We start from the raw sequence: 16,388 nt of genomic DNA on the forward strand, positions 1-16,388 counted from the left end.
CTCAATCACTGCTGAACTTCTTCATCACTATATTACTCAATCACTGCTGAACTTCTTCATCACTACACTACTCAATCACTGCTGAACTTCTTCATCACTATACTACTCAATCACTGCTGAACTTCTTCATCACTATACTACTCAATCACTACTGAACATAATCATTATACTACTCAATCACTGCTGAACTTCTTCATCACTATATTACTCAATCACTGCTGAACTTCTTCATCACTATACTACTCAATCACTGCTGAACATAATCATTATACTACTCAATCACTGCTGAACTTCTTCATCACTATATTACTCAATCACTGCTGAACTTCTTCATCACTACACTACTCAATCACTGCTGAACTTCTTCATCACTATACTACTCAATCACTGCTGAACTTCTTCATCACTATACTACTCAATCACTACTGAACATAATCATTATACTACTCAATCACTGCTGAACTTCTTCATCACTATATTACTCAATCACTGCTGAACTTCTTCATCACTATACTACTCAATCACTACTTAACATAATCATTATACTACTCAATCACTGCTGAACTTCATCACTATACTACTCAATCACTGCTGAACTTCATCATCACTATACTACTCAATCACTACTTAACATAATCATTATACTACTCAATCACTGCTGAACTTCATCACTATACTACTCAATCACTGCTGAACTTCATCACTATACTACTCAATCACTGCTGAACTACATCATCACTATACTACTCAATCACTGCTGAACTTATTCATCACTATATTTCTCAATCACTGCACTACTCAATCACTACTGAACTTATTCTTCACTATATTACTCAATCACTGCTGAACTTATTCATCACTATATTTCTCAATCACTGCACTACTCAATCACTGCTGAACTTCATCACTATACTACTCAATCACTGCTGAACTTCATCATCACTATACTACTCAATCACTGCACTACTCAATCACTGCTGAACTTCATCATCACTATACTACTCAATCACTGCTGAACTTCATCATTACTATACTACTCAATCACTGCTGAACTTCATCATCACTATACTACTCAATCACTGCTGAACTTCATTACTATACTACTCAATCACTGCTGAACTTCATCATCACTATACTACTCAATCACTGCTGAACTTCATCACTATATAACTCAATCACTTCTGAACATCATCATTACTATACTACTCAATCACCGCTGAACTTCATCATCACTATACTACTCAATCACCGCTGAACTTCATCACTATACTACTCGATCACTGCTGAACTTCATCATCACTATACTACTCAATCACTGCTGAACTTCATCATCACTATACTACTCAATCACTGCTGAACTTCATCATCACTATACTACTCAATCACAGCTGAACATCATCACCACCATACTACTCAATCACTGCTGAACTTCATCATCACTATACTACTCAATCACTGCTGAACTTCATAACTATACTACTCAATCACTGCTGAACTTCATCATCACTATACTACTCATACTATACTACTCAATCACTGCTGACATATACTACTCAATCACTGCTCTTCATCACTATACTACTCAATCACTGCTGAACTTCTTCATCACTATACTACTCAATCACTACTGAACATAATCATTATACTACTCAATCACTGCTGAACTTCTTCATCACTATATTACTCAATCACTACTGAACATAATCATTATACTACTCAATCACTGCTGAACTTATTCATCACTACATTACTCTATCACTGCTGAACTTCATCATCACTATACTACTCAATCACTGCTGAACTTATTCATCACTATATTTCTCAATCACTGCTGAACTTAATCACTATACTACTCAATCAATGCTAAACTTCATCATCACTATACTACTCAATCACTGCTGAACAACTTCATCACTATACTACTCAATCACTGCTGAACTTCATTACTATACTACTCAATCACTGCTGAACTTCATCACTATACTACTCAATCACTGCTGAACTTCATCATCACTATACTACTCAATCACTTCTGAACTTCATCATCACTATACTACTCAATCACTGCACTACTCAATCACTGCTGAACTTCATCATCACTATACTACTCAATCACTGGACTACTCAATCACTGCTGAACTTCATCATCACTATACTACTCAATCACTGCTGAACTTCATCATCACTATACTACTCAATCACTGCTGAACTTCATCATCACTATACTACTCAATCACTGCTGAACTTCATTACTATACTACTCAATCACTGCTAAACTTCATCATCACAATACTACTCAATCACTGCTGAACTTCTTCATCACTATACTACACAATCACTGCTGAACTTCATCATCACTATACTACTCAATCACTGCTGAACTTCATCATCACTATACTACTCAATCACTGCACTACTCAATCACTGCTGAACTTCATCATCACTATACTACTCAATCACTGCTGAACTTCATCATCACTATACTACTCAATCACTGCACTACTCAATCACTGCTGAACTTCATCACTATACTACTCAATCACTGCTGAACTTCATCATCACTATACTACTCAATCACTGCTGAACTTCTTCATCACTATACTACTCAATCACTGCTCAACTTCATCATCACTATACTACTCAATCACTGCTCAACTTCATCATCACTATACTACTCAATCACTGCTGAACTTCATCATCACTATACTACTCAATCAATGCTGAACTTCATCATCACTATACTACTCAATCACTGCTGAACTTCATCATCACTATACTACTCAATCACTGCACTACTCAATCACTGCTGAACTTCATCATCACTATACTACTCAATCACTTCTGAACATCATCATCACTATACTACTCAATCACTACTGAACTTCATCATCACTATACTACTCAATCACTGCTGAACTTCATCACTATACTACTCAATCACTGCTGAACTTCATCACTATACTACTCAGTCATCACTATACTACTCAATCACTGCTGAACATCATCATCACTATACTACTCAATCACTGCTGAACTTCATCATCACTATACTACTCAATCACTGCTGAACTTCATCATCACTATACTACTCAATCACTGCTGAACTTCATCATCACTATACTACTCAATCACTGCAGGTTTGGAAAAATGTGAGGTTGAGTAAATGACAGAATTTCATTTTCAGGTGAAAGTTACACTTTAGAGAGTTAACGCTTCTAGTAATCAACCAGCCGATGCTGTTCTTGGTATATGCCAATAATCTCAAAATGACCATTTATTGATCTATCACTAGTATTAAGACATTTTAACAGTACATGAAAATAAACAAAGAAATTTAAATGGATTAGTTTCATGCTTTATATTTTTAAATTTGGCTGTTTCTTCAGCTTCAGGCACATTCACTGTGGACATCTAGAAAGTAAAGTCTGGTTCAAACATTTGTTCACATATTTATTTAATTTGTCTACTAAAAATGTCCATCAGTGTGTTGTATTACAAATTTATAAAATGTTAAACACAATCATATATATAAACTGGGAAAGTAGAGTAGACTGCATTTAGCATTTAAGGTATAGATGATAAATATATCAGCTGTTAGAAAGAGTATTCCAGCAAGAGATTTCCTTCCAGTTCTGTTCTCTCTATTGTAAATTAAATTAGTCAGACTACTGACAATCTCATCCTCTGTCTTTTAATGGCTATTGGAGCCCCAGCCCCAGTTGTCTAAATAGTTAGGCTGATTGGATTAGCATCTGTGTATCTGAATAGTTATGCTGATTGGATTAGGACTGGTAACAATCTAGAGTCTAGGGTGGGTTTCCTATGCATCATTTGCATGCTTTAAAGTTATCACCTGGGTGCTTTGTGTCTATCTCTAAGCACTGCCCTCTAAATGCATGTATAAATTACAATGTAAAGTTCCCTTAGTTAGATGTTGGTCCCTGCAGCTGCTGACAGCACGAATTTCTCAATAAAGAATCCTGCTTGAAGATACAACCGAGTCTCCTGGTCTTACCTTCTGAGTTTCCCACTCTCTAGAAGGATAAAAAGTTTACAACAGTTTTGGTGCCGTGACCGGATAGAGCTACTCACCTGAATCCAGATTGAAACTTCAAGCTCAACAAAGATCTGACTGCATTCCAGCCTGAATCTTTCTTACAACCAAAGTTTGGTGAGTGCTACTCTATCCAAAAGAACCTTTAAGACCAGTACAAATCCTCTGCTGCCGTCAGAGAAGGGTTAACAGACAGCTGTAGGTTTGGTTAACTAAGTTATCCTCTAAAATTGTCTTTTTAGAGAAGATTAGCATTACGTGTTAATATTGGTTACCCTCTGTTGTTTTCAGGCAGGGAAGATTAGCATAAAAGGCTAATATTTTGTTTATCCTCTGTATCTGCAGAGAAGAATATTTGTTACCCTCTGTTTTTAGACAGAGAAGATTAGCATAAAGTGCTAGTAATTTGTGTTATCCTTTGCTTGGGTCAAAGAAGGTTAACAATAGTTGAACTGTGTTAACAAGTGTACCCTCTGTTGATCAGAGACGTTTTAGTGTTTGTTTGTGTGATAACAGAACAAAGAAAATCCACAACATTTTTAAGAAAAGTGCTAGACTAATCCCCACAACTGAAAAAGGTGGTCTTGCGACTCCTTTGTGGTCAGATAGTGAATTCAAAACACTGTTAGGAGAACAACTGAACCTAATTGTCACTGAGAATGTTAGACAAGAACTAACTAAGAAATATGAGATTCATCCAGACAAGACTTGGTCAGCAGATGAGTGTAAAAATGTACTAGGAGCAAGTATTCGCAAGAACAATGTGAAAGGCATTATCTGCTGCCACAGAGAATTTTGTTTAGCACTTGCTACACAACAGTCTAAGCATAACTCAGAGCTAGAGAAAGAGAACAAAGAGCTCCGTGCTAGAGTATCCTCTTTAACCAAGAAATTGAACCACAACAAAGCTGCAGAAAAAACTGTTGTAGAAGAAGTTTATCAGCCGGATAACATTTTCCCTGACTTACAAAATTTCTTTGAAACAGATGTAGCTCTCCAATCCGTAACTGCTGTGCCTGTAAATTCAGTCAATGTGTGTGGTGCTAGGAGACGATCTCAGGGAATTGAGGGAACTGAAAGTGTTTCTACCAACTCTTCTGTTGTCCAAATACAAACAGTCACAAAAGCGCTTGGACCTAAAGATATAGAGAGACTATCCCAGAGCTTACCCTCAGCACGCACACAGTTTTCTGAATTTAGAAGAGCATTGATCAGCAAAATGCGTCTATATGACATGTCGTTAACAGAAGTCACACAGTTAATGTCACAAATTTTGACTGAATCTGAATTCAACAGTTTTGAATCTGCAGTGACTTCTGAACTACAGCATGCCAGTAGAAGCGATATAAGAGAAGGTGTTTTGAAAATTCTAAAGAATATCATGGGACCCAAAATAGACTGTCAAGAATCACTAGCTGTGTACAAAAGAAAGAATAAACTGTGAGTGAATACACTGAAAGGTTTTGTCAGTCAGCTGTAACTTACAGTGGAATTGTTGATAATTCTGAAAGTGTGTTAGATGACAAGGGACCCCTAGTCCGCATCTGGTCAGATGGCCTTTTAGCTGAGTACAGAAGAGCCTTGCCATTCCTAGATCTCACTTGGTCTAACAGAACTCTTAGAAGTAACCTAGACAGGTTGGCTACATGGGAAAGAGATGCTGATGTTAAAGCCAAAGTGAGAGTAGCAGCAGCAGCTACATTTAGCACAGAAAAACAAAAACACAGGTGGTCTAAAAAAGAAGGCAAATGCCACTACTGTGTAAAATTAGGACATTGGGAGAAAGAGTGTAGGAAGAAGTTACAAGATGCAAATAGAAATGCTATGCATAATTCTGCTCCTCCCCCGCCTGCTTACAATCCTGAAGCAGTTCAGCAAGTGTCCACTGAAACTTTAGGACAGCTCGTTCAGGCTCTTCTAAGAGCACAACAAGACCAGGAAAAAAAACGAATTGTTGGGGCTGTGAGTAGCTACCTTTCCCCTGTAATCCATCATAATGACAAAAGAATTTTTGTGAAAGGTAGCATACGAGAGAAAGAGATTGATTTTTTTGCTTGATACAGGTGCAGAAATTACAGTAATTCCTACAAAATTGGCTAAAAGTTTAGACATCCCGTACAAGAAAACCAAACTTTCTTTAACTGGCGTAATAGGTGAAGATTCTGTTTTGTATGAAACCCCGCCCATAGAGGTACAATTTGGCCCGAAAACTCTGACTACAAAACTGCTATGTGCTCCATTAAATACAGGTGCAATTTTAGGCATGGATCTCCTGAGACAAGTACATCTAACTTAAGACATGTCCTCAGAATCTGCTAGCATTAAAATTTACTCAGCACAAGTTTCTACCAATAATGCAATCCCTCCAGAGTATGCTTTCTTACAGAATCATCCAATTTGGGCTAAAGACAAGGATGACTGTGGTTTGTTGACAGGTGTAGAACCAGTCAAATTGACAGGAACTCCACCTCCGGTCACCAAACAATATCCAATCAATAAGGAAGCTATACAGGGGATCAAACCTATTGTAGAAAAGTTGCTGACGCAAGGAGTGCTAGTTAAAACCAATAGTCCATGTAATTCACCCATATGGCCTATCAAGAAGTCCAATGCAACATGGAGACTTACAATAGACTACAGAGTAGCCAATAAACATATTGATAAAATCACCCCTCTAGTGGCAGATCCTTCTACAATTTGTAATGGCTTGCCATTGGAGTGTAAGATTTTTTCAGTAATTGATATGTCTAATGGATTCTTTTCTGTACCGTTGCACTCTGACAGCCAGCCAGCGTTTACAGTTGACTATGAACAATACCAGTGGACACGTTTGCCACAGGGATTTCAAAACTCCCCAACTATATACCATCAGGCTGTCAGACGTGATTTGTGTGACCCAGAATGTCCGGTAAAACAGTCCACTATGATCCAATATGTCGATGATATTTTGATTGCCTCAACAGATCACGAGGTACATCAAACTGAATTGGCAGCATTGCTGGACTATTTGCATAAAAAAGGACACAAATGCAGTTTTCACAAAGCTCAAATTGCTAAAAAGTAAGTCATATTTCTGGGTCAAACAATTGGTGCAGGAAATAGATCCATCACACAGGATCGAGCGGCTTCAGTCAAATCCATACCTGCGCCTACTACCATTAAAACACTCCGCTCATTTTTAGGAACAGCAGGTTACCGTAGACCGTGGATTGAAGAATATGCCTCGATTGCTCAGCCTCTCTATGACTTGTTAAAAGGCCATGGTAAAGATTCAGATACTGTTTGTATGGAAGAACTTCACCTCAAAGCGTTCAATGATTTGAAGAGAGCACTATGTCAAGCACCAGCATTGGGAATTGCACAAACTGATAGACCCTTTGTTCTTTATGTCCATGAACATTTAAGCTTCATGACTGCATGTTTAATGCAAGATCATGGGGGCAGTTTACGTCAATTCATTACTATTCTGGTAAACTTGACATAGTCGCTCAAGGTATGGGCCCATGCCTCAGAGCAGTACAGGCAGTTCATCTAGCGCTTCAGGCTTCATCGGGAATGGTGTTAGGACAGACTGTAAACGTAAGATGCCCTCACGCAGTGTCCGCACTAATGAATCAAGCAAAAGTCACTTCTGTCACTTCCTCTCGTTGGGGAAATTGGTTAGCAACTCTCACAGCCCCGAATATAGTTCTACAGCGTGCGCCAGTCACGAACCCATCCTCATGTATGATGTCTGCAATGACTGAAGTTTTGTTAGAGGATGAAGGCGAAATGACACATGATTGTGTTACGCTTACATATACATCTATGAGTGAAGTAAAAGAAACTCCCATAGAGAATTCAGAATTTGAGTTGTTTGTTGATGGGTCAGCTCAAGTAATTGAAGGTAACAGACGAGCAGGTTATGCAGTAACGTCCACCACTGAAGTGGTTGCTTCAGGTCGTCTTCCAGATCATTTTTCAGCACAAGCTGCAGAACTAGTAGCCTTAACAAGAGCATGCACACTAGCTTCAGGATCAGTTGCAAATATCTACACAGATTCCAGGTATGCTTTTGGGGTCATTCATGATTTTGGTATCATTTGGCAAACCAGACAGTTTCTAACTTATGCTGGATCCCCCATTAAGCATGCTGGGTTAGTGAAAGATCTAATGTTTGCCATGAAACTTCCAAAGGAATTGGCAGTAATCAAAGTGAAAGCACATCTCACCACTAATACAATGGAAGCTAAAGGTAATGCTCTTGCTGATGTAGCAGCTAAACAAGCTTGTTCCTATGCAACTGTACAAGTGTGTTCAGGTAGTATAGCACAGAAGACAATTCTGCCTCCTGAATCAATAATTGATCTGTACAAAGACGTTCCTCTGTATGAAGCATGGACATGGTTAGACAAAGGAGCCACAGTGGATTCATCTGGCTGCTGGACCAAAGGGGGAAAGTATGTTGCTCCCAAATCACTGCTGCCATATTTGGCTCAACAAATACACAATTTGTGTCACAGTGGTCCAGCAACAATGAATCACAGGTTCTCTAATCAATGGTGGAATCCAAAATTCAGAAATGTAGCCACTGAAACAGCAAAGAGGTGTGTTACATGTCAGAAAAATGAGGTACCAGCAGCTACTACACCAGCAATACATACCCCAGCTCCACCAGGACCATTTCGTCACCTGCAAGTTGACTACATATCATTGCCTCCGTGTTAGGGAAAAACTGACGTTTTGGTAGTAATAGATAAGTTCTCTAGATGGGTAGAAGCTTATGCAACAGGGCGTGCTACAGCTGCACATACTGCTAAATGTCTTGTCACTGATTTCATACCCAGATGGGGATTACCAGATTGCATTGACTCAGATCAAGGTACACACTTCACAGGACAGGTAGTCAAGGAAGTGTCTAGAATGTTGAAGATTAAGTGGAATCTTCACTGCCCATACAGACCACAAGCATCAGGACAGGTTGAACGATGTAACAGAACAATTAAAACCAGGCTAAGCAAAATGCATCAGGAAGGAGTACCATGGGTAGAAGTGCTGCCAGCAGTACTGTGTAGTATGAGAGCGTCACCTAACAGATCAGTAGGACTGAGCCCTCATGAGATTATTACTGGACGCCCAATGCAAATGCCAGGTGTGATTGATCTTAGAAATGCTGATGTACACATTGCCTCAGATGCCCTGATCAGCTACTGTGAAAACCTCACAAAGGCAGTACAGAGTGCCAAAGAGAGAGTTGAGTCGTGTTGGCAAACTCCACCAGAAGGTGGACACACAATCATCCCAGGTCAATGGGTCATGATAAAGACATTCAGAAATAAGCCATTAGAGCCTAAGTGGCACGGACCACATCAAGTGATGTTGATTACAGCAGCTGCAGTATTGTGTCAGGGAAAGAAAACCTGGACTCATGTGTCACACTGCAAAGTTGTTCCCCACCTACAGGGACAGGATAGGACACAGACCAGTGAGGAGCCCAGGGAAGAACCGAATGCAATATGCATCGGGGGACAAACCCTGTGGTGAAGACTCCCTCATAGGCCTTCCCCATCCACTAGTCCATCCTTACCTCACTGTTCTTTAGGTGTCAAAGGAATTATGAAATAGGGAAAGAAGGAACAACATTAGCAGACTCAGAAAAGGACACAACCCGGGTGTTTGAACAAATACTGCTCTACTGTCTTTTGTTTTTCTTTCTACCCTCTTTGCAGATACCACTTGATGGCTGTCCCGAGACCCATGGGCATCGACCTCCTCACCTGTGTATGAGACCACAACTTCCAGAAAACAACTAGACCCACTGCCAAGCCCAGTATCACAAGAAGAACGAAAACGAAAAAAAAAATAAAAAAAAATACACAACACAGAGACTCACATACGGAATCTTCAGTCATCCATCAACATGATCAAGATTGTCACATTTCTAACCATCATGGACATCGCACAAAGTGTGGACTCCAGAAACAACATATTCTTAGAGCTGATGAATATGTCAAGAAGTGCCTTGTTTGCAGGAAAGGACGTTTGCATGCCACACGCACCCTCAGTAGGAGCAGGAATCCCATGGGTTGCACACCCTATCTCCAAATGTGACACGTGTACCTTCTTTGATCATCATACCAGTGGATTATACAACAAGGATACATGTCACAATGTAACAATTCCTCCACCCTCTCCATGTTGCATTCCTGGATTACCATCCTGCAACCTAACTTCAGCTCCTCCCATTATGACAGATCTACTTTTGCCAATGACTTTTCCTTGGTGTATGGAAAATTATGCTCCAGCCTCGACTCCCTTGGGTGAAATTCCTTGTGAACTTTGCAGCTTTGTGGTCGAAGTGAGAACAAAATCCAACAAGACATTCTTGATCTTGCAGCAAATTTACATCAGATGACTGAAAATAATTATTCATGGTTTGGAAACTTGCTAGGTAAACCCTGGCTGTGGATAAAGGAAATAGCAATTCTGCTGTTCTTTTTCCTACTGGTGTACTATTTATGCGTCCACAGTATCAAGTGTTTCATTCAACAAATGACTCAAGCACCTCACGAGAAAATAACAGTTCCAACCAGAAAAGATTATTACCCATAAGAAATTCACGGACCCTAATTGCATGTTTGTTCTGTGTCAGCATGCAATCACAGAAAAAACAACACAGAGCAAGTGCTATGTGCCTGTAACGATCACAAGTTACAAGAATGAACTTAAGTGTCTAAATTTTTATTTTGTGAGAGTTAATAGAACTCTCAAAGGGGGAATTGTTGTATTACAAATTTATAAAATATTAAACACAATCATATATATAAACTGGGAAAGTAGAGTAGACTGCATTTAGCATTTAAGGTATAGATGATAAATATATCAGCTGTTAGAAAGAGTATTCCAGCAAGAGATTTCCTTCCAGTTCTGTTCTCTCTATTGTAAATTAAATTAGTCAGACTACTGACAATCTCATCCTCTGTCTTTTAATGGCTATTGGAGCCCCAGCCCCAGTTGTCTAAATAGTTAGGCTGATTGGATTAGCATCTCTGTATCTGAATAGTTATGCTGATTGGATTAGGACTGGTAACAATCTAGAGTCTAGGGTGGGTTTCCTATGCCTGTATACATCATTTGCATGCTTTAAAGTTATCACCTGGGTGCTTTGTGTCTATCTCTAAGCACTGCCCTCTAAATGCATGTATAAATTACAATGTAAAGTTCCCTTAGTTAGATGTTGGTCCCTGCAGCTGCTGACAGCACAAATTTCTCAATAAAGAATCCTGCTTGAAGATACAACCGAGTCTCCTGGTCTTACCTTCTGAGTTTCCCACTCTCTAGAAGGATAAAAAGTTTACAACAAGTGTGTGTTCATGCATCGCAGGAGATGTATGTCATTCAAGTCATGAAAATCTTCAGCACATCTCAAATTCTGTATGGTGTTTAACAGAATTCTGTGTGATTATTAATGTCTCTAACCAACTAAAAAGAACTGGCTCATAAGAGTCCTAACGTCATACTTTTCCAATGTATGTGATATTAGAGAGCTTTTCGAAATGCTCTAGTTTTGGTGAAGCCAGCATTCTAGTGTGGATGGCAATATAATGTGTTTTCAAGCAAAAACATATTAGTGTGGACGTGGCCTAAGAATGCACGTTTGAGAACTGTTAACGGTTCTGGTATTTTTTTTTTTAAATGAAACCGGTTCTTTTTTCCCATCCCTAAATGGGAAACTGTGATGCAGTGATTGGTTACTCACAGGAACTTGACTGGACAGCGGGAAGCTGTTTGCTGGGCTTTTCTTCTTACTGTTGCTGTTATTATTAGTGCCTGCGCTCATGGTGCTGCCACCAGACATCTTGCGCTTCCGCCGTTTACTTGGTGCCTGTCTGGCTGGTTCAGCTGCAGAGAGACATAGACAAGCTTAAAAGAAACCACACCAGCTGCAAAAAGAACAGCAAATTATACAAGCCTGATTTCTGACCTGGTGGAGCGACCATCCTCTGCCACTTCTGGAACAGGCAGGTCTTCAGACAGTCTCTGGGACTCAGACTGTACGTCTTGTGTCTGGACATCAGCTCCTGCATGGGCTCCAGGATCACACACAACTAACACCACACAGACAGAACAGAGGAATAAATACAAATGTACTGATCTGCTGAATGATGCAGTCTGATGTCTAGAGGAATCAATGTGCACGCACTCGGAGGTAGTTGAGGGTGGAGTTGGACAGGCCGCATCTGGTGATGTTTTTGGACAGTTGATCCAACATCTGTGGGTCCTGAGCCTGAGAGACAAAACACACGATTATCAGCTACAAACAACACAACACCCTTAACACGTACAGAATTTAGAGTGGGAACTAGCTGTTTTATAATATTAGTTTTCAAGTAACACTTGCATTAGTCACTTCAAGTCTTTTGCTTTCAGCTTGTTGTTATTTTTATCCATTTGTAAAGACTAATCTCTTGGTTTGCATCCAAGTGCCAAATAAAAATAATCACATGAGATGAAATATCTTTGTATTTGTAAAGTATTTAAATCACTGGATTATCCCCAAAAAATAGACAAATTCGACATGATTATTGTGGCGAGTAGGGCGGGGCGGCGTCTGGCAGAGCGAGGCTGGGAAAACAAGGGGTGAATGATTCCACCTGTGCACCACACCGGTCTCACGCAAAAGTGAGGGGTGGTGGGAGTATTTAAGGAGAGAGACACACTGAGCTGTGTGTGTGTGTGTGTGTGTGTGTGTGTGTGGGGGGAAGCAGCACTTGGAGTTGTTTTATGTTATAAGTGAGAAATAAATGTCTATGTGTTTAGTCAAGCCAGTCCCAGCATCCTCCTTCCCACACATTCCTTGAACCCCGTTACAATTATATACAATCCAAACTATGGACCCTTTTCAGAGACTATGATGATGCATTTCTACCTTCTGTTATTGAGCAAACTTTATATTTTTATTTATTTTTTACATTTCAGTCCCAATTGGTGGCATCCTGGAACGCAAAAAATACGGCCATGCTTTATTTCTACTCTAAATGCAGTTATTATTCATAATTAATTAAATCAATTAAAAATAGTTTGTCAATGTTTTAAAGAAACAATTCACCAAAAATGAAAATTCTCTCATTATTTACTCATTCTCTTGATATCCCAGATGTGTGACTTACTTTCTTCAGCAGAACACATTTGAAGAAAAATGGAAAATATCTCAGTTCAGCTGGTCCTTAAAATGCAAGTGAATGGAGATTTCTCTTTCAGTCAGCATAAACATCATCCAAACGACTCCAGCGGTTAAATTAATGTCTTCTAAAGCCACATTATTGATTTTGGGGTGGAAATAAAAATAAACCATCGCTTCTAATCGTGTTGGCATGTAATTGTATCTGTATAATTTTCACAATGTTGAATACATCACACGAGAGACCATATGAACCCTGTGCTCATATGAATATGACCATATGAATGCATATACGGCTGCTGACCAGAAGCAATTATTTATAGTTAAAAAGTATTTAAATATTAATATTTTTCACACCAAAATCAATCATGTGGCTTTAGAAGACATTAATGTAACCGCTGGAGTCGTTTGGATGATGTTTATGCTGACTGAAAGAGAAATCTCCATTCACTTGCATTTTAAGGACCAGCTGAGCTGAGATATTTTCCATTTTTCTTCAAATGTGTTGTGCAGAAGAAAGAAAGTCAAACACATCTGTGATATCATGAGGATGAATACATTTCTATTTTTGGGTGAATATTGCCTTTCCTGATGTCCGCTGCAATGATCATTGGTTCTGAACGGTAGCAACATCCACATAATTACACATTTGTTCAAAGAAAAGTCTAACAAAATAAATGATAAGGTAACGCTAAATCATATGAGGATGCTTTTAAGAAATCACATTTTCCATCAAATAAGTTATAAATATGAAATATTAATAGCTGGAATCAAAGTACTGAGCAGTAAAACAATTTTAGGTTAAACAGTAACAATGTGTGTTGTGAAACTCTGTTTGACTGGCAGCATCCGATCTAATAATCCTTTCTGGTTCAGCTGGCACCAAAAGGGGAAAATGTTACCTTAAAAACATGCTAAATATTAATATTTCATTTGTAATAAATAAAATATTGTAATAATAATTTGTTGATACATTTTTCTAAATATATGGCCTGTTACAGTATGATAAATGTTTTTATGTAATTCTTTGAAAAATAACAATGTTATTAATGACTAAAAATGTCTTCACCCAAATACACTTTGATAAACCTATAATCATGATATTATAAATATTTTAGAGGAAATTACATACATGTCATTTGCCCATGCGTGTGTTGACATCACATCTGTACACAGAGAACACAAGCGCTGGCTTCTGTAGCACGCGTGTGCGTGCGTGTGTAGCTGAAGCTGAACGCTTGTTGTCACAACCAACGAGAATAATGGAGCGGTTGTAAAAACTAAGAAACCCCTGAACAGAGTCTACAAGCACAAAGGGAAAGCGACAGAGTCTGTAATTAAACCCCAATCAACATCGGCTTGACTTTTCAGAGGTGGCGACAATGATATTTAAGATATTTTATTGATATAGTTTATGTATAATTGTGTGTAGTGAAATACAATAATTATAATGTAATCAGTGCTGAACTTTTCACATGCTAGCACGCGTGTGTATTTTCTTTATAACGGCAATCGTTTATATAAATAAATCCTTTAGTTCTAGGCTTGTCAAGGACATGTGTGTCTTGAAATGATGTTGACCACTGGTTTATAACAATGACAATAAATAGATGAATCACTACCGTGGTCTATTTGGCCAGAATATCCTGCAGTTAACTTTACAATGTTTGACCTTATCAGACTATCAATCGTTACGTCTAATGTTAACGAACGTTGCCTAACATTTGTAACATCATTTATTTCAAAACATCAACGTTTCCTATAAGTCAAAACAACAGCATAACAGAAGCACTTATCTGCTCAGATGACATGATTTCAGATATCCGTCTTTTCCTTTCTTTCATTATTTATTTGTCCATTTACTCAGATTGACCAGTATTCCCGTATACACCGGTGCCTTGAACCACATTCATCAGCACAGAGCTGAAGCACGACTTACGTCATTACCAAAACAATGCTCTTCCGCAAAACACACGGTTGAATATTTTAACTGCTAGAGGGCTAAAAGATACAATGTGTAGCTTTAACTAAAATTTTGTTTTTGTTGACTAAAATAATATGCCATTATACTCAACTTAATAGATGAGATATTGATCATTGAGACTAACACCGTGTGCCCTGCTATAATTTACTTCCACATTCCAAACCTGGAAGTGTAAAAAGGGTCATATTCTAGGTAATGTCCAGCAATAATAACTATATAATGAGATATACCGTTACCCTGTTTATACTGCCCATGTGTGGGCTTTATGTGTGTATTCTGAACTCCAGAGACCATGCTGGTTTCCTCTAACTCAACTTCGACACATATACAGTATTGCTTTTCCTCTAGTATTTATCTGGCATATATAATAGTGTCAGGCTTTTATCTGTGACTGTAGGCTGAGGGACTGACATGCATGGCCAGGATGCTGCGGGGAATGAGCTCTCTGTGCTGCCGGATGCTGAAATGCCACGTCTTTATCCTCATCATGTCATCAAACATGAACTCCAGGTACAAACGGCCCTCCACACACACCTGAAGAGAGACCAGCAGAGTTTTACACACACTTACACTCAATTCACAATATGATTTCAGTAAAACACACACACAAACCTGTGTGAACATGGGTTTGCCATTCTGTGTAACCATCGTGCACTGATCACAGTCAAGAGACACAAAATTGTTGTGGAAAGACTCTTTCGGGTGTTTCAGGATGTAGTACAGCTCGTTGGCGCCGCCCTCAAACACACTCCTGAAATAACGGGGAATCAGCGTCCGACCAATCGCTAACGGGAGAGAGATTAACAACACTGCAGTAAGTAACATGTCAAACTTACAAAAAGCCATCAATTCAGTCTACTCCAGTACTCCAGTTACACTCAAAAATATATACTTTTATACAAACAAAATACAATAAACAACAATGGTAGAGCAGTCACAATTATGAAATTTGGCTGGCGTTTAATTGTCGAAAACATAATGACTGTAGTATGACAATTAATTGTCATATGAGTTGTAATATTTCTTGAGGTGCATGCAGGACCGCCGCTGGCCAAACTGATGCCCTATGCAGAGTTTCAGGTTGACGTGGGGTGTGGGTTCGCATGATGCATGCGTGAAGCGATCATTGGTGTTCCGCAACCGATTTAGGGTCCTTGAATAACGTATAACGTGCGAGTAAGGGCAGCCGG

The 16,388-nt window shown here is 39.0% G+C and overlaps 1 protein-coding gene across 2 annotated transcripts in view; it reads right to left on the reverse strand.

Moving 5' to 3' along the window:
- Positions 1 to 16,388, reverse strand: part of LOC127632546 (LIM domain-binding protein 1-like) — a 57,737-nt gene that overhangs the window by 4,919 nt on the left and 36,430 nt on the right. For both annotated transcript variants that reach the window (XM_052111174.1, XM_052111175.1), the window contains exons 6-10: positions 15,811 to 15,983; positions 15,610 to 15,732; positions 12,237 to 12,320; positions 12,018 to 12,141; positions 11,793 to 11,935 (exon numbers count right to left, since the gene is read on the reverse strand). In XM_052111174.1, the coding sequence (XP_051967134.1) occupies positions 11,793 to 11,935; positions 12,018 to 12,141; positions 12,237 to 12,320; positions 15,610 to 15,732; positions 15,811 to 15,983 (647 nt within the window). The remainder of the gene's footprint in view (positions 1 to 11,792; positions 11,936 to 12,017; positions 12,142 to 12,236; positions 12,321 to 15,609; positions 15,733 to 15,810; positions 15,984 to 16,388) is intronic.

Source organism: Xyrauchen texanus, chromosome 39, assembly GCF_025860055.1.
Source record: "Xyrauchen texanus isolate HMW12.3.18 chromosome 39, RBS_HiC_50CHRs, whole genome shotgun sequence".
Lineage (NCBI taxonomy): Eukaryota > Metazoa > Chordata > Actinopteri > Cypriniformes > Catostomidae > Xyrauchen > Xyrauchen texanus.